Source organism: Hermetia illucens, chromosome 1, assembly GCF_905115235.1.
Source record: "Hermetia illucens chromosome 1, iHerIll2.2.curated.20191125, whole genome shotgun sequence".
Taxonomy (NCBI): domain Eukaryota; kingdom Metazoa; phylum Arthropoda; class Insecta; order Diptera; family Stratiomyidae; genus Hermetia; species Hermetia illucens.
The window spans coordinates 163,669,781-163,689,384 of record NC_051849.1 but is presented as its reverse complement, the minus strand read 5'-3'; the positions used below and the strand labels follow the sequence as shown (position 1 = coordinate 163,689,384).

The 19,604-nt window shown below is 41.3% G+C and overlaps 1 protein-coding gene across 1 annotated transcript; it reads left to right on the top strand.

The window, feature by feature from the left end:
• Positions 1 to 12,491: 12,491 nt before the first annotated feature.
• On the top strand, positions 12,492 to 13,083 carry LOC119661240 (adult cuticle protein 1-like). The gene is made up of 2 exons (XM_038070469.1): positions 12,492 to 12,651; positions 12,769 to 13,083. The coding sequence occupies exons 1-2, from the start codon at positions 12,646 to 12,648 to the stop codon at positions 12,955 to 12,957; spliced, it is 195 nt and encodes a 64-aa protein (XP_037926397.1). The 5' UTR covers positions 12,492 to 12,645; the 3' UTR covers positions 12,958 to 13,083.
• The last annotated feature ends 6,521 nt before the right edge of the window (positions 13,084 to 19,604 follow it).

Here is a 19,604-nt window from a genome sequence, read left to right as displayed (position 1 = left end):
TCCATTAAATAAAGCAATAAAGCAAAAGAATGCAGTCTTCGCGCTAATTAAATCACCAGGTTCCATTTTCTGGTATGTAGGCAGACATTTATGCACCAAATGAGGATCATTGATTGAAAGAACAAAAAAACTCAGTAATTGAATTGTAAATTTTTTAACGATAGAACAAAGCAACCTACTCGATAGCGTATTTGTAATTCATGGTAATTAATAATAATAGTTACCTGGACAGCTATATCAAGTGGCGAATTATGTACTTATGCGAATACAATGGAATAATTACCACTTGCTAGGTGTGAACCCTTTTATTTAATTCTTTCATGATAGTTTTGATTCACTCATTCGTTATTCTTTTAAAATTAGGCTTCCTTGGAATAAACACGAGAATTTATTTTTTGCAGGAGACGCCGCGAATTAGCCTCTATACGTGGATGAAATAAAATCTTAAATGGAGAATAGTGCTCCAAATATGTATGTCTAAAGTTACGGCCGGTAGCCTAGGTTCCTTATCAAAAGCTTTTGAAAATTGCTCTGTTAATGCAACTTCTAACTAATCTACCTAATGAAGGCCAATGTTCCTGAAAGCAACTAAACATCGATATTACGGTCAGTATATTGTTGTGTTAACAATTAAATCTTTACTAAAAATAAAACTTCCTGGATAAATTCGAACCTTCCACCCCCAAATACTAAGCGACTCCGGAAGTTTGATTGCCTACATTTGGTGAAAAAAAAATTCTATCTCCTACTTTAACTCAACCTAGAACGATGATATTCACTGCTTTTGTGTTCATAACCTTCTCACCGAATTCCTTGTCGATAGATGCAATTGATTTTAAAGAAACTGCATTTGACAGACAGACAGGCGGATAGTAAACCGATTTTAATCAGGTTTTCTTTACATAAATGTGTTACCTCGAATGAGACCAATATTATTAGGTGAGAGCGAAAACGGGAGCCAACCAAAACAGAGGCCTCCGAACAATTATAACGGGGATGGATAAGGTAAGAACCGCAGCTAACAGAGGTACTGGAGATAAAGCATCAACAAATGATCTTCACATTCACCTGAAGATCGTTATCATTGATACGGCTACAAGCACACTTGAGCTAAGCAGCAACAATTTTGGAACGGCTGGTTCAACGATGATTGTAAGCTAGGAACAGAACGGGAAAGGGCTCCATACCTCCCAAAGAACGCCGACACGCGCTGATACCTATCATGGACTCGTCGTTGAGTGGTTTTCCGAGACTTCCATCTTTTTTCTCTGAAGTCGCTTCTCCAACTTCAGAGAAAAAAGATGGAACTCTCGGAGAACCAACAAGTCTGTAAATTCGAAAAGAACAGGGAGCAACCGAAGCAGACGCAGAAGCTTTACTAACAAGTCATCATCTTGCCCAACCAAAGAGGGAAATTTTGTTTCCGATCGTATGGTCATATTGGAGCGATGGGTTGAGTACTTTGATGAAATAGTCAACAACCAAAATATCGACGAGTTGGTGGTCCCGCCTGAAGATGACGGACAAATGCTGCCACCGCCAAGCATGGAAGAAACAGTCAGTGCAATTCATCGGTTTAAAAACCATAAGTCGCCAGGAGCCGATGGAATTATAGCCGAAATTAAATATTGCGGCGATCATTATCAACAGAGGTTCAAGGTATAGGACTGCGAATCAATGCCAGACGAGATATCACGCAGTGCCAGGGTAAAATTGTATATGGCCATGAGAGACTTCCGTAAGACTGACTAGGCTGATCCTCCTCAATGTGCGAGGTCATACAAACGCAGCAACATATCTTTTGTGGCCATTCAACATCAACAACGGTCTAAGACAAGGGGATGGCCTATCAATGCGTCCCAATGCTACCCCAAAAGTACCTGGCTCGACATAGAGATGACAGTAGTTGTTAGAAAAATGTCACTATATCAAAAAGGACATAATATCCATACATATGTTCCAAGTTTTAAGACGCCACGTTGTTTAGTGTTTTTTTGACAACCAACAATAATGCATGTCATCAGTCAATTTGTGAAATGAAGAAAATTGGTCATCGTTGTGTGACACAATTCTCTTATTTGAAAACATAAAACATAAAACATTGGTTAGCAGAATTTAGAGTAGACCGTACGAGCCCCCAAGATAAGGACCGCAATTGCCGATCAACTAATGTGATGATTACAGAAATGGCGAAGAAAATCCACGAAGCGGTACCGGATGATCGTCGACTGAAAGTGCACGAGTTAGTTGACATAGTAGACATTTCAAAAAATGCGATACATCGCATATTATCTGAAAATTTGGACAAGAAAAAGTTGTGTGCATGATGCAAGGAGACTATAGACAGGAAGAGCAACTTCAACGGCAAAGGGGTACGGAATCTCATCGTGCAGCTTTCGGGTAGGGACGAGGCTGGTAAGTGGTATTGGTGTATCGATGTCGCCTAGATGGTTTTTTTGTGAATCTTCCTTCATCCCATCCCAGCAGGAAACGGAAGCATTCCAAAGATTAATCTTGGATGCATCTATTTATTTCTTCTCCACTTTTTAGGAGAGCAAAGGGATCCTTTGCCGAGAATATTGCGGTTGTTTGCTTCCACCAAACTTACCACAAGGGAATTTTGAAGCGTGATCCATCAAGATCCATTACCATTAATTTTTGGTTCCGTTGGGATGTGGCAAGCCATAATCAGCATTACAATGCCCGTTGTTATAAAAAATTCAGCCACGTGCTCGGAACAACTCGTAGCCAGGTGTTCGCAACCATTTGGGCGAATACCAATGCCCTGTATCACATACACGATACTGAAACCAGCCCTTATGGTGGCGCAACTTCCATCGAGGACGAACTTCCAAGACTTTTTCGTTTCCATACAATTTCAAAGAATGTACTGGGTGTTGAATCTCCTGCGTATAGTTTTTTTGGCAAAATGGTTCCCGCGTTTTCTCGAACTTTAAAAAGAAAGTCCGGTTTCACCGGGACAAAGCACCAGCTGACGAATCCGTTATTGCAGTAGTCAAAATGAATGAGTTGATGATTGAATTGCTTTCTCATGCACAAAATTCACCCGATTTGGCCCCTTCGGATTATTTTAGATCAGTGGTCAAACGATGAAGAAGTGCTGCCGGTTAATGGCTATTTTGAGGAGCAATGCAGTTCGTATTATAAAAAGGGCATCGAACTTTATGAACATCGCTGGGGAAAGTGCATAAAGCTAAAAGTATATGACGTTGAAAAATAAATAATTTCTTTCTCAAAAGTTTTGTGTTTTCTCTGTTAGGCCGGGTACTTTTGAGACAACCGCCTATTCCTCGGAAAACTGGGTTCTTCTTAGAAAAATTGTAAACTTTCGACGTGTTCGAGAACATTTCGTAGCCGCTACAACGATGCAATTTATGAACAATATTATGACCGCCTAGTTGGTGTTGCGGCTCAATAGGTTGCGGTGCACGGGTCACCGTAACCGTGTGAGTGAGGATGATCCAGGTGAGAAAGTTTATAAGAGTCTATCTGCGGTAGAAAACGAAGAAGTGGCAGAGCCTTCTTCAGATGGAGTGAATGCGTAGGCCAGCACGCCAGGCAGCTTTTAGAGATATTGAATTAGTGGACCTCGGAACAAAATTGGTATTACTGAAATGTCTTACTAAGGCAAACGTAAATCACATGCCGGTTGTTGGGCCGTTCATAATGACGATGAATCTTATTACACATACTTTATTATTTTTCAACTTCTATTTGGAATCTAAAGTTAAGTGCTTGTTTAATATACTCCGCCATAGACCTCCCTAAGTCCATTTCAGAGAGAGAAGGGGGAAAGTCACTAACGTTTGAATAGCTTTGTAACAGCTAGGCGTCTCAAGGAGTAGGTTAACTCCGATGAGAGCTGGGCTTTAAGAATGCACTCAGATTGTTTCCTTTTTTTTACAAAAGGCAACAAAAAAGGATAAGAATTTGTGATTTTTTTACTACAGAAACGTTAACAGCGGCTCAGGTAGAGACTAAACTATAGACTACAACTTTTGACCCTAGTCGCGGCGAGATAGAGGGCTTGTGGAGAGTTTCACTCTTCTTTTTTCGCCTCACTGTGCCTTTGCACTCAATAAGCCTGTTGGGCTTCTGACATACACCGTAAGGCGTACTCACTTGACTTGCGAACCGCTTTGTACAGGGTCTTCATTCATTCTTCGTGCGATATATATAACAAACACGTTTTCATTGGGCACCTGTACGCAGTAAAATTTTGAAAAGTGAGCTCTAAAAACATTTTGCCCGATCGTGTGACGGGAAGGAAGGATCCTGGTGATCCTAACGACAACATTGAAAGGTTTATAGATTTCTGGAACCTTCATCGTCTCGGAATCGGACGCAAATTCTTCAGAACAGGGTTTGAAACATAGTTAATTGGGAATCCGCTAACCATTGTATCAACTACATCGCGATCAGCAGTAGGAGTGAAGATGCATAAGAAAAATAATGCTAACATTGATCAAGAGAGGGGCAATATTTCGATAGCTCCATACTTTCTCTTACGTGTCACTACAGTTTGTGCGCGCCTCGAAAATTAAGTACGAGCCGTTTCGTGAATCGGATATCGACCAGCAGTAGGAGAATTTGCTTATTGCGGAAATGGTGCAAGTTTGAACTGATCAGCCCTTCATCCTTGTCGCAGCTAAGGTTATGGTTATATATAAAACCTGGCTGACTTCGGAAAGGTGGAGACGAACCAATGGACGTGCATTGATGCTGCATTGATGACAGCGAACGGGGGTAAATGTAAGGCGCTGGAGCTAGTCTACCAAGTGAAGACACGGGTAGTACAGCGTAGTGTACACGACTACAAAAGGAATTCTACCATTGGGCTGTTCGTAAATAGCAACGAAGTGTATACCACATTACGAAAGAACTTGCAGATAGTCGTAAGTTTTTCGATTGCAATGTGAAAACATTTAAGGCGGCTTCTCATCTGCAATGGTGGGCGGATTTAAGATAAGCATTTCACCTGATTCTTAATTGTATAACTACTCCTGAAGTTGAACTTCCTGCGGATGTTATGGCGAGCGTATGCAAATTACTCCTTCAAACATAAGCGAAATTATGTTTGCTATCAACGTGTCCAAGCGGTGTAAAGCCCCCGGCTTTGGTGGTCTCCCTGTGAAACTATTCAGCGCACCCACTATTATCTCTTCTGAGTTGATTCTTCGTAAATCCAGAGAAACTGCGTGTTTTTCTGGTGAGTTGATGAAGGGGACTATCATTAAGGTTCCCCTACTTGTACTAAATACAGGGATATTTTTAAACTTTCCGAAACACTAACATTCAATTAAATATTCCTAATGGTAACAAAGAAATTTTCAAATATTTCAAACATGATCACTAACCTTTTTTGTTGTTTCCACCATAGACCTGATAATCCGTGTGTCCGGATAGCTCAGTGGTTAGAGCACTAGGCTGTCATACGGAAGCTCGCGGTTCAAATCTCACTGGTGGCAGTAGAATTTGCATCGTGATTTGACGTCGGATACCAGTCGACTCAGCTGTGAATGAGTACCTGAGTCAAATCAGGGTAATAATCTCGGGCGAGCGCAATGCTGACCACATTGCCTCCTACAGTGTACCGTTACGGTCTTGAATGAAGTGCTCTAACACACTTCAAGGCCCTGATCCAATATGGATTGTTGCGCCAACGATTATTATTATTATTATATATTAATAAATGCATTCCTAGCGTTTGGTTCACGTTAAGGCGAAATGCTATGCAGGAAAATGGAAATGCAATTGCGAGGATTTTGCTTTTGTAAAGCGTTCGGTAGAACAGTTCAACGCAAAATATAAAGAATTGAAAAATAAACAAAAGATATTATGTGTGCACTATCAAACTCACCAAATTTCTAATGGTATTGGGGAAGCTCTCTAGTCGTTCAAACCAGTCCTCATTACAACCACATCAGGAAACATGTTGAAAGTTTAATCATCAAAGAGAAAACTGGCATCGTTCAGGATCCACCTGCATCAACCACATCAACAACCTTCGGATCATTATGGAGGAGTGTGAGTCAGTTAAAGCCAAGCTTCACCTGCTTTCCATCAATTTCGGGAAGACTTTTGGCAGCGTGAATAGGGATCATCTCTGGAAAGTTCAGTGGTAGGGGCGCTACGGACGAATTGATAGTTTTCATCAGAGCGAAGTACAACGTCGTGCCACATCGAGACAAAATTTCAACGGAATTTGTACTACAAAGTGGAAATCGGAGTGATTACGCTGGTGACGTTCATCATGTCATAGCCGGAGAATGTGTTGTAGACGTCCATCAACATTTTATAAGCGGATGGCATCGAACTTGTTTTCGCGTGAGACATTAACAGCGCTAGATCCGCTTCCATTACCCTGTTCAAAGCCTGGAAATGAAGTTATCTCAACAGCAGGATCAGTATTCTCCACTAAATTTTTTTCCGCGTTGCTATATGGCGGACGCAAAAGTGCCAAGACTTCGTCAACACTTGTCTGCAATGTGCCATCTGGGCTCACTGGCCTGATACTATTTTGAACCCATTAAGCAGGGGCGAGAGTACCACTACTGGCTGCACCATGCAGTTGAATGCACTCTCCCAAGATCATAAAGGGATGAATTGCAGTACATATATGACTATGGGTATTTCAGTACAATTTCCGTAATGAGACGTCTTCAATATTGTTTTCAATTCCGTCCAGTGAAATTTAGGTTTAGGATTAAATCATAGATATTTATTCCTAACATTCCATCTATCCATTGATCTAGCTGGTTGGAGGTGGATATATGTTGCTAAATCCAAATTGCGATATACTGTGGTTCCATAAACGTGCTAACATAAAAGGGAGAAACCGACCGACAGTTTATCATATCGTCGTTGAATTCCCTCCATAACGTGGGGAAGTATCTTGACTTCCACGCCTTTTTTCAGTAATTTGACCCATGAATAACGCGATTTTTTCCGACCATAATCCAAACATGACTTGAAATTGAACTTTTCGTCAATTAGCACCTCTAAGTACCTGGTGTTGCCACCAAAATTTAAATACTAACCAAAGAGTAAATCGAGAAACCGGAAGCTAGACGTTTCAGGTATGAAAGCTTTTGTGTATTTTTTTATAAAGAGATCTGAGTGTGCACTTGTCCAATTAGTACGTAGCACTTTCAAGTGATATTGACATTCAAAGTCTTGAATTTGCTCAGAAGCGACAGCTTTGACCTATTATAACTTTATTAGTAATAGTCCGATTTTCACCAAATTTGGTAGGATCATCCTCTATGCTGTAGCCTATTAGGTCTAGGATGAACCTAAGGGGCCAATTACTAAAAATTATAGTAATGCACTAGTATTAACTTTACTTAAACAGATATCATTATGTAGGGTATTTCCGAGCCTAGGCACCATATAATGGCAGCCGTTTGTTTTTTTTTTCAGATTTTTCGGTTGGGTAGTTTCTGACAATGGGTCCATTAAAAAAATGATCAGTTTCAACCCCCCGAACTCCCTACTTTTCCAACTCCTACTTTTCTTAGCTCCGTTAAATATGCCACTAACCTGAGATCAATTATCCCCGATTCGTTCGTAGATTTCGTCAAGGTTCCCGCCATATTATCGCCTTGCACTTACACTTTCCGTCTAGATACCAGTGCTGTTATTCCGGCATTGTCCTCATAGATCGTTGGGAAAGTAGGATCTATACTGCTGCAAACGACAACTGACGATGCCTTTATACTCCTTAAATATGTGACTTTTTTTTCAAATTTGCTGTGCCTTTCAGATCTGTCGCAGACGTTGGTGCATATTAACACCTGCTCATTGAATCAAACGACCTAGCTTAGTTTTACCTTATTCACAGGGGCATTTAAAATTTTTGTGAGAAGATAGCTGAGCATCAATCTCATTGCCCTCAGTTCGATTCTCGGTTTGTCATAAAAGTTTGTGTCCGTGTTTGTGTTTCCCCGCTGGTGTAGACTTATCTCCTGCGTAATATTTATTGGTGAATGGAAATAGATTTCGAGCTTCGCGGAGAGCACGTTGGAAATCTCTGCGTTGCGTGTATTGTAAGAAGTGGCACGGCAATTGAAGTTATTAAAGGTGGAGCAATCCATCAGACCCGTTAAAAGTTTGGAAGATGCACGTAAATCCAGATAGGTTCTACGCGTGGTAGCAAGGGGCGGTTAAGAGAGCGCAGGCCGGAGAGGGGAGGAATAGTTTGCACGGGGAAAGGGCAGAAAGAGGAAAGGGGTGAATTTACGTGCTCCTTTTCAAGGTCAAGACAATTACAGTTAGGGGAGCGTGATCAGATCACAGAGCAGTACTCGAGAATATCTCTAACGAAAGAGTTAAATACAGCCAACGAGAATTGGATGGGGTCAAAGGAGGAGCGAAGTATAATGCTCGACAATTTTGTGGCCCGATGAGTGACTGCGAGGTAGGTGTTGGGTATCAAAGCGGAACTTATTGTCGAAAGTGACTCCGAGGTCTTGAGTGTAGTTCTGATTTCATAAGGGATATCCATCAAGAGAGTAAAAAAGGAAGAGGGTGAGGATTTGAGCGAGTATGGAGTGGCATTTTCTACCTAACTAGAATGTTGAGGTTTGACTGATGGGGGACAGAATCCATAGGCGACGATAAAGAGGAAAAGAACTTACGATCGTTGGCAAAGAGCCGCTAATGGAGGTAAGGAATCTTTTCATTGAAAACTGAGGTTGGTTGGGCAAAAGGTGGTTTGTCCACGTCGGAGCTTTGGCCCTCTCTCTCGCTTTCTATCTAGATCTTCTTATATATAGCGGTTTCCTGTCAGCTCTACTAACCTGGATATTGCACTGCCGAGATAGTCTCAACCTGTCCACTATAAGCCTACTGACAATAAATTATGTCAAAATATCGCACTTCCAGGTTGTAATGGTAATTAAGGCCAATATTTTACTCTAAAACGAGAGCGTCTACGTTTCTTCCTATTGCATTAGTATTATTGTGGTGTATCCAAATACAGATTTTCAATGATACTTCATAAAGCGGGTCTAAATACATGGTTAATTTTCGGTGTCTTTTTGCGCCAGGTATAGAATACCTTCTCGGAAGCTAATGAACTTCCTCAGAAAACGTAGTTTAGTTAAATTTTAGTCTTGATATGACTTGATTGTTCTAGATTCTTCCACATATTGGATGTGAATGTCGCTAGCAACTGCTTTCGATTCGGACCCTTAACATTTTAAAATAAACTTGGAAATCACACCTTAAATAATTTTATTGATATAAAGTTAAGGAATAATTAGCAAGACTCTCAAAGTTAAGGAATAATTAGCGAGACTCTCTCAGTCGAAAAATTTTACAACTTAGCTTGACTGAAAATTCATTGTCACCTCACCTTATTAAACTCCAATTATTTTTCACATTTAATTTCCAAGCCTACTCCGCCACGGAGAACACCGGTGGTGGCATCTGATAGTCGAATTAACAACATTCGAAATAAATTTATAAAAGAATGCTGTTAACCCTGCTGTGTCACCAAATTATAAAGCTAGTGGAGTCCTATGTGAAAAGAATTGGATGAAATGTATGCTTCTTTGTAGGTCATGTCATTATGAGGAAGACGGGAGAACCATTTATGAATGAAAGTAGGAATTTTTGATTATCAAATAGGGTGAACCAGAAATCTAGCAATTAAACCCAATGCTATTTAGTGTTTAAGGTTGGTATATTATAGATTCAAAAAATCAGGGAAGAAGACGACTTAGGGTTTCGTCCCCGCTCTTCTTTTATACATTATTGCAAATAATAGCAGGCGTAAATCTGCCATATTTCAAGGTAAGTTTGCCCCGAGATAGATTGTTTCTTTGAAGGTTGAGGGGTCCTAAGTTCGCATCCACTTGATGGCCGACCGGAATAAATGGAGAGCAACTTATTTCCATCTGTTGTGGTCCACGGACTTTTCGTTCTTAGTACCTAAAGTTAAAAAAAAATCAGGGATGAAGGCAGCTTACGGTTTCGTCCAGGGCATTGGGTGGCATTGATTTGATTTGGTCCGAGATCAAGTAGAAGCGGACTTAAGACTCCTTAATCTTCAAGCCAAAAATCGCATGTAGGTCGTTGATTATGTTAAGTAGTGATAGCACAAGAACTGCATTTTATGGATAAACCAGAGTTGCAGTTATCGAAGGAAGGTAAAATTTTCCATGAATTTAATAAAATCCTTTAATAAAATTCATCTACCCTGGTTTGTCGGCGTTATAGTATAGCGTGGTAATGACCGTCGAACATGGCCTTTGTTGCTTAGCCAGGGAAAAATGCCATCTAACCTCCGTCTCTTTTATTATTTACTGTTATGTTGTGACCACATTGGGCGCCATTTGAAGTATTTTTGTAACCATTAAAAAACTTCATCTACTGCTCGTTGGAGTTCTATGTATAACTCGTTGTTGGTGGTTGGTAATGGTGGTTCAGCGTAAAAGCCGAGGTATAATATGCTGTGATATAATTTAATATGAGTACGAGCCAACTTTGCCTCTAGTTAGATGAGTTAACTTACTTTAGGAGTCAAAGTCTTAACCTTTGTTTAAATCAGATAGTTTCCTTTACGGGCTAATAGAAACGTAAAATATATATAAATAGGTATTCCACGGACCAACTATTCCCTTCCCCAGTGTTTTACCGCATGAAAACTTTTCCATCTGATTTGGGTTTTTAAAGCTGTTCCAGTAATTGTCGTATCCTAATTTTTCTAATTTTTTTCTAGCTTTTCTACCAAAGTAGAAAAGTTGTTAAACATGTCGTCGTTTAGTGTTTTTTCGAAGGAATTTTTGGAAATATGTAGGTTGTCGTATGGGTCCAGTTTCCTATCGTCGTTTCCGTCCTTCGATATTTCGGCATCACCAACGACGAATGATGTCCTTGCTCTATTATATGTTTGGCAACCGTGGACTTTACGTGTGGGTTGCCACTTTTTCTTGCGGATTTGACCTTCTTTATGTGTTCAAACCCCCGGTTGTAGACTAGCCGTTTTGTCTGCCCTACCTTAATGATGTCGCAGTCTGGGTAGGAAATCTTGTATATGCCGACTTTTTCGGTACACTCTTTTTTACACATAACCGATTGTATCCGAGTCCTCCGTAAGTATCGTCTACTGGTTGAGGTAACCCGGAATTCACGTTTATGTAGTGAACTTATGGTATTTTATATCAGCCCTGAATAGGTTACTGATGCCCATTGACTTCGTTCTGTATTTGGCTCCTGGTGTCGAAAATAGTTACCTTGAGGCCTGGCGTAGTTTTTTTGTTGGATCCGATTTACGATGATATCCCTGTTGTATACGTTTTTCATGGCAGTGTCGAGCATGTAGTGCGTTTCCTTTTTTCTTCTCAGCTCTTTGAACGTGTTGCGTCCATCCTGTGGATTATAAAGTGGTATGCCGACATCTTGTGATGGAAATCATAGCTTGAGGTGTATGGGATGCCTGTTTTCTATTTTTAGGCCTAATATTTTCACTTCCAGGAGCCACTTCGCAATATGCAACTCGGTGAGTTTATTGCTGCTATTATCTCTCTGACGTCATTGCCTTCCCTATGTACTTTGGGGAGCTATTTGAGTCCAGATAGAGATGGATTAGGCATTTTCTGCCGGAGCCTTTTCTAATTTTTTAACGGAGTCTGACAGAGGATCCTTCCTGATGAAATAAAACTTACCCTCTGTTAACTTTGTTCATACTAAGTCGTTGTATGCTTGTTTTTCCGTGATGAACATTACGCTTCGTTTACCTACTGGCAAGTAGAAAACGAAGTTCTCTTTCAACTCCTTAATGGTTTTGTAGTGGTTGGGCGATATCCTTCCCCTTGTTGCCATTCGTGTGATGCGGGCTAGTAATTGCCGAATTTCGTCTCGAATGCCTATTAGTCAATAAAGGAAACTATCTTCGAAATCAATCTTTTACTTAGTACTTGGGAGTTCTTTAAAAGCTTTGCATTTAAAAAAAATCAAATGGAAGCCTTGAGCAAACTGGTGCAAAGATCGTCGGAAGCGAACTTAGATTGTTACCCTGAACAATAAACTTAAAACCTGTCGATCTCTCCCAGAACAAATTTTCGATTGAGGGATGTTACCGAAGAAGAAAACAAATGCCAAGCTATCTGTTTACATTCTTTATAAGAAGCGTCGCTTAAAAACTAACGATGAAAATTAGAGTAACATACTTTTTCCCAAAAATGCTGATGCTGATATCGCTTAAACTGTTTACTTAGGTGAGGATCAGCTTAATTTTCATCATTCGAATAAGGGATAAAATGAAAGTTCTTGCTATATTCTTACAAACCGCAAAAAGAAGAATTCTTTCACATTCCACACTTACTAACCTACGTAAGTTTTCGTTCCCTGTTCCCTGACCCTTTGTTCTTACGCCGACTACCAATTAATTCTTGAAATTAGTCGGATTCAATTACAATTTCCTTATATCTATTAGTAAATCTGAAACGACTGAGTAAGCGAACGCTGCATATTGCATGAGATTCAAGATTCTACACAAGTTGCCGGCTTTGAATATGTAAAAAGGTGTCGATATTTCAATCTATAAAAGGTCTGATATTAATCCAGAACGTTGTCAGAAACTCGTTTATTGTCGCAGAGTTCAAATCAATTTCAATCATGAAGGTATGTTTTTAATTTATTAGATATCTTCTTAAATATAAAGATTTTTAATGGAATAATAAACTCTTAAACTTTTTAAATTTAAAATTGTTTACTACACATTTTTTATATATTTTTCAGGCTGTAATCATTGTCGTTATGTTAGCGTTGGCATTTGGAAGTGAAGCTAGCGTCGTCCCACTGGTTGCCAGTCCATCTCTCGTGGTTGGACCAACAGTTGTCGCAGGACCAGCTGTCGTTCCAGCTCCTTTGTGGCCAGCACCGGTTAAATTGGTTGTACCAAACGGCGCTATCGATTTATCAGGTTAAAACAACCTTATCCTGCCCATTCCAAAGGAGTAACGGCCACAGATAAATGCTCTAAAATAATTTTCTTTGTTACAATAAATATCTAATGCACCTAATAAAACATTAATAAATGGTTTTATTGTTAAAGTACTTGATTATACCTACATACAAAAATTTGTCGCCAACTCATCAAATTCTTCTTCTCTCTACAATAAGGGTTAGATACTAAACTATTCCTGTGTGGATCATTATTTAGGCCGGAAATTAAAATGCATCTATAATATAAAAGTATAGTATACATTTTTCTGTCTCCAAAGCAAAATAAATGGAGGACTGAGATCGTGTTTATTACTGGAAGCATAGAACTTTCAATTGCAGTAAATTTAAAGATTCATTAACTTTAATTGAGTATCCAGGAGAGCGTGGATTAATTTAAGGGAGCAAACATAAACTGCAGGATTTAATATCCACTGAACTTACGAAAACTTCTTTTAAGGCTTCGTACCTACGAACTCTGAGTAAACTCTCCCTCTCTTCCTCTGATAAAAATGATAAAGAATACCTGAAAGAAACAAATGAAGAAAGCGATAAAAACGTTGGATTAGCGAGGATAACACAAAAGGCATCTTCTCCTTTTTCTTCTTCAGCATTTGTCCCGTTCACAAGCGGGGTCGGATCGTTGTGATTGGTTTCGCCATTTTATTTTATCAAATGTCTGATCTGGATGTAATCGTGAGGCTTTTCAATTTCCATCTAGCGTATCAACTCACAGTTGGTTTGGTCTACCTTTTGGTCGTGTCACGCCACTAGTCCAACATCGTCGCCTCCATTACCGCAAGACGCGGCAGAACGGACGACATTGCGGTGAATTTTATATTTGAGATGTTTGTTGATACGTCAGTCTCAAAGAACACCAATTGTGAAACGCCACTTCATCTAGGTTGCGTTAATGCGTGAAGCAATTTCATAACGCAATTCTCCATTGGCTTACAGCATTGACCCGAAATATTTAAATCGCTCAGCTCTGGGCAGGTCACTGCCGCTGACAATGATTGTGCCTGTTTTATGGGGATCGATCGTCAAAAATTCAGGTCTATTCAGACTTAACAATCTGAGACCGTGTTGTATGAGACGATAATTCCATTTTTGGACAAGTTGCTCGAGATCACTTTTGCTATAAGAGAAGACGGTTTTCAAGAATTCAAGATTCAAAAATCTTCATGGTATGGGAAAGTAACCGAATCGGACAGTAATTTGAACATTCTGCTGGACTACCTTTCTTTTTCCGTATTCGAACTGTGGTATCTGCTCGAAATATTCCCGCCATCAATCCGTCGCGGCTCGACGGTTGGTAAGCAAAGTACCGTTCTTGTCATTAACGCAATATGGATATCCTATGTGCATTCGTTTTGGCTTTTGGCGAGTTGATACAGATCTCTCTCACCATTCCGAGTGTCCAGTTTATTGTAAAGATTTTGTAATGAACAGCTCGGATGACAGCTAACGCTTTCTTTGCTTCATGATTGACATGCTTATAAATTTGTCATTTGGCGAGCGTTTTCTCGTCGAGAAACTTGGGATAGAGGCGTTTCTTTGCACGCACTTTCATTTCAACATCGTCAATTCAAAACCAAGTATCTCAGTTGATGTACCGTTTATCTGGCTTGGTGACCCCGAGGGTATCAGAGGCCGCTTTGTGAATCGTGTCTTTCATTTGATTCCACGATTCTTCCACATAGCGTTCCTCACGCTGTTTTATCAGTGGCTTAATTCGCAGGACGGGAATCAACGGCCGACGTTCAGGTGCGATGATCTCATAGGGGCTCTGCACTAATTGACGATGGTAAAAGGTTGGCGTCTTATGAGGATATAGTCGATTTACGTTTTACTATTCCCACTAAAAAATATAGGAAAATGTTTGATGAATTGATAAATACAAGGTCGATTTTGCGGGCACCCAGTCCGCAAAATTGATTATACGCTCGCCACCATGGCACCTGTTACTGTTTGCCTTTTCACCCACATGACCATTAAGGTCACCGCTAATGATGATATAGTCATTCTGCAGGCACGTTACAAGTCTTTTCATCGAAAAGTTACCATAAGGCAACTTGCTTGGCATCAGGTCGACCTGTCTGTGGTGCATATGTGGTGAAGAAGAGAAAAGTGCGATCAGCTGATATAATGGTGAGTTGCATCAGCCGATCATCAAATCGTTCGACTCCTTTAATGGCATCTCGGAAACCCTGTGATGTGGCAATGTTAACACCATATTGAGTGTGTAGGCGGTCTATGTGCCAGCTTATGACATTAGACCATTGGGTTTCTTTAAAGCGCCTTTTCCGAAAGGCTCTTGCGTGTTCCTCGGTCTTTCCAGATAGCGTGCTGTGCTTGCTCAGACTAACTTACTTACGTCCTGACACCGTCCATGTGTCAAAAGCCCTTATCCATTTCTCCACAGGACCGGGGCCTGCCCTGGCCCGCCGACTGACGTAGACGCCCTAGCATTTTTCCGAGGCTTGTTACTCGATCTGATCATCTTATTTCTAACGACTTTGGATGCATTTTCTTGGTCGGCCTGTCGCGAGACCTGTCACCAAGAGGAAGCGAGTAGGATTTAGCATAGTTGAATAACACCAACTATACTTTATTTATCTATTTCCCTGATCTCAGCATTTTATCATTGTTTTATTGGGGATTGTACCTGAAACCCCTCTCCTTTACCAGGGCTTGATATCAGCATACAATGTTAATAGCATGGCGGAGTTTATAACACGAAAGGCTTGATTTAATGATTTAATGAAATATCCGACTGTTTCCATTCAGCAAGATAAGGGCTAAACAAACTGCTTCCAGTGCTATCTTAAGCTCTATTCATACTGTCTCGCACTAACATATCAGACACAAAACAATTCTTCCATATATTTTCAATCAGTGTGTTCGTACTATTCAACAGTCGTGCACTGAACGTGTTAGACGAAAAAGATTTTTCGCATACATTTACTATGAGAGCATTCATATTATCCAGCAGCAGGCATCCTGGATACGCTAGCTGCTGGGTAGTATGAATAAAGCTTTATGCTAGTTCAGTGTTAATAATCGCTGGTCATTGAAAGGTCGGTGGTCGTGTGTAGCACCAAATCGGATATCATTTTGTCAGTAGTATTGCATAGAGCAGGGAACCATTAACTATTAAAAATCCTCCAAAAAGGATCATACTAACCATTTATATTCGCCTTGATTTGGGAAACGTGTTCTTTCATCTGTGGTGCTTCTCTACCATGAGAGATGTGCCACACTAGCGGATCATATTGGTAAAACGAAGGACAAAAGAGCTCACATCGTAAAGGATGTTCACCTTTCTGGGGCACAAATAAAAGGACTGCATACGGTAAGAGTGTCCGGATAGCTGCGTGGTTAGAGAACAAGGCTGTAGTACGGAAGGTCGCAGTTCGAATGTCACTGGTGTAGTGTAGTGTACCGTTACGGTCTTGAATCAAGTGCTGTAACACAATTCAAGGCCCTGATCCAATATGGATTGTTGCGCCAGCGAATATTATTATACGTTGAGAATAATACCTGCCTAGATTGAGTGCTAATCAAACAATTTCTATATGATCCTTATTGACAAGGGATCTGTGCCTAGATAATAGTGAACAAACTTGTGTATTTCCAAAAGTTCGATGAAATTATTCTAATATGAATTAGCAAAAAAAGCCTAGACTTTCCGCAGAGGAGCCTCGGAAAACACAGTTTCTAGCCCGAGTTTGCTCCGGTCCTTGGGTATTTGCAAAATAATCAAAGAACATTGACCTGGTCCAATTTTTATTACTTTCACGAAAACGTCGCTAGTGGAACAGTTGACAAATATTTAGTTAACGAAACGCCAAACGGCCGGACGTATATAATAGACAAAAAGTCAATGCGGTCAATCAAATGTAGATTCACACTTGAAAACTTTGAGAAACAATGAAGGTTGATCTCCTATCGTTGAAATAAAAATGGCTCGCTCAGTTTACATCTAAAATCAAGTTTACTGATTTCTTACAGAAGCGAGAAAACTACACTTCGGTGAGGTTTGGCCAAAGAAGAAGCTTCCTGTTCTTAGTTAGTTAGTTTAGTTAAATGGGGGGAGCCGCAGCTCCGAGCACTCAGGCCATTATTAGGCCCATTGTACTATCCCCGTAAGTTGCCTATTCAATGGCTTCCCGCCTACGGTATTCGCAGGCTTTAGCGAATCTGAGAACATTCTCAAGAGGCAGAGAGTGTGCAGATTCTTCATTGAAGAAAACCTTGCCAAGGTGTCTTCGTCTGAGATCTGAGGATGCCGGGCAGCTGCATAAAAAGTGCAGGGCAGTCTCCTCCTCCTCCTCACATTGGCTGCACACAGCCGAAACCTCTACCCCAATCTTTTCCATATGGTAGTTTAAGGGGCAGTGTCCCGTCAAAAGCCCTACTAGGGTTTTCATGTCCCACTTCTTAAGGGACAACAAAAATGCCGCTCTAGTGGCCCTAGGCTCCTTCACAAGGATTTTCGCTTGCCGGCAAGAGTCCAAATTGCTCCACTCGGTTGCGTGAATCCTTGCAATTTCACCTTTCAGAGTAGACTTGGCAGTAGATGGTCGGATTCCAAGAGCTGGTTCTGGGCCCACCATTGTGGATCCAGACCCTCGGCGAGCCAGTCTATCAGCCCCCTCATTACCGGCGATGTTAGAGTGCCCCGGCACCCACATCAGGAATGTTTCGTTCAGTCGGCCAAGCTTCAGCAGCACCTGATGACAACTCCACACCAACTGGCTTGATATGTTGTTGCCATCTAGTGCTGATAATGCCGCCCGACTGTCGGAACAGATTCGAATGGTGCGACCCTTCCATTTTTGTCGCAGACATTCTTCTGCTGGCAATGAAATGGCATATATCTCCGCCTGGAATATGATCGTCATTTTTCCGGGGCCAGTTCTATAATCGGATTCTCCGAGAACACGCCTGCACCCGATCCATCCTCCGTGACTGACCCGTCGGTGAAGATTATTAGGTCTGTAATCTGAAAAGACTCATGGCCACTTGTCGACCATTCTTCTCTTTCGGTGATTACGACAGTGTATGTCTTTTCAAAGACGAATCTGGAAACCATATGATCGGTCGGCATCAGGGCTACCGGATGTTTTTCAAGGAATTTCCATATAGACGCATGCCCGTTGGATTGGCCGCCTTTCCACGCCCCAATGGTATCGAGCCTATATGCGACGTTGGCTGCTTTCCGTTTCACCTCCAAGTGGATGGGGGGTAAATTTAGGATGGCTTCAAGTGCCGCAGTCGGCGTAGTACTCATTGCTCCAGTAGTACTTAGGCAACCAAGTCTCTGAATCTGCGTTAGCAGCTTCCTGCTGTTAGCAAAGTTCAGTCTTGGCCACCAGACGATGCATGCATACATCAAAATGGGTTTTATTATGGATGTATACATCCAATATATCCGTTTAGGTGAAAGTCCCCAGGTCTTACCTATCGCATTCCTACAGCACCAGAGCAATCTGCAGGATTTCTGGTATTGTTCCTGGATATGATGCTTCCACATTAACTTGGAGTCGAAATGTACTCCTAAGTACTTGACTGTTTGTGCCAGCTGGATTTCCGCCCCTGCTAAGGTGGGTAGCGTATAGCTGCCCCACCTGACGTTCCTAGTGAACATAACTAGTCTAGTCTTTCTAGCGTTCACCGTGAGTCCATTGCGGAGGCACCAGCTGTGGATTACATGCAGAGTTGCATTCAAGCGGTCACATACTGTGTCCACAAACTTGCCGGTAATTATTACAGCTAGGTCGTCCGCAAATGCTTGCGCGAAGACTTTTTTGTCCTCCAGGAGCCACAGCAGGGTATCCATCACCAAGAGCCATAACAGTGGAGAGAGAACCCCTCCCTGTGGGCAGCCCATGAGGCATCCTGCTTCAATAGACTTCTGGCCGACCGATGTGTGGATTTTTCTCCACTCTAGCATGTGGAGGATCCAACTGATTAGCAGCGGTTCGATTCCATGCTGTCTTGCCGCATTACAAATTGCCGCAAATGAGGCATAATTGAAGGCACCTTCGATGTCCCTGAATGCGCCTAAAGCGTATTCTTTATCGAACATCGCCTTGTCAATTTTTGCCGTAAGTTCATGGAGTGCTGTCTCCGTGGATTTGCCTTTCTGGTAGGTGTGTTGCCTATGGTGAAGTGGCCATTTAGGAATGTGTGTATCCCTTATGAACCGATCTACTAATCTTTCTAGTCCTTTTAGCAGAAAGAACGTTAGGCTGATCGGTCGAAAGCTTTTTGGAATTGGAATATAAGCGTGTGCTAGGCATGCGCGATATATATTCCGAATGTGTCGACCCAGGGCATCCATTCCTTCTATTACTAGCGCAGGAATGATGCCATCCGGACCTGCAGATTTATATCTGTGGAACGAGTTATATGCCCATTTCACTCGCTCCAGTGATACTACTTTGCATGCCAAATTCCAATCTCTCGGTTGAGGGCTGTATGCACCTGTTGGCCCCGAGATTAGATTTTGGATGCTGCCTGGGAAGTGTACTTCAAGCAAATGATTTGCTGTTTCTTCATTGCTTTCTGTGTACTTCTCATTCTGTAAATGTAAGTAACCCAGTTTCTGGCTACGTTCTTTGACC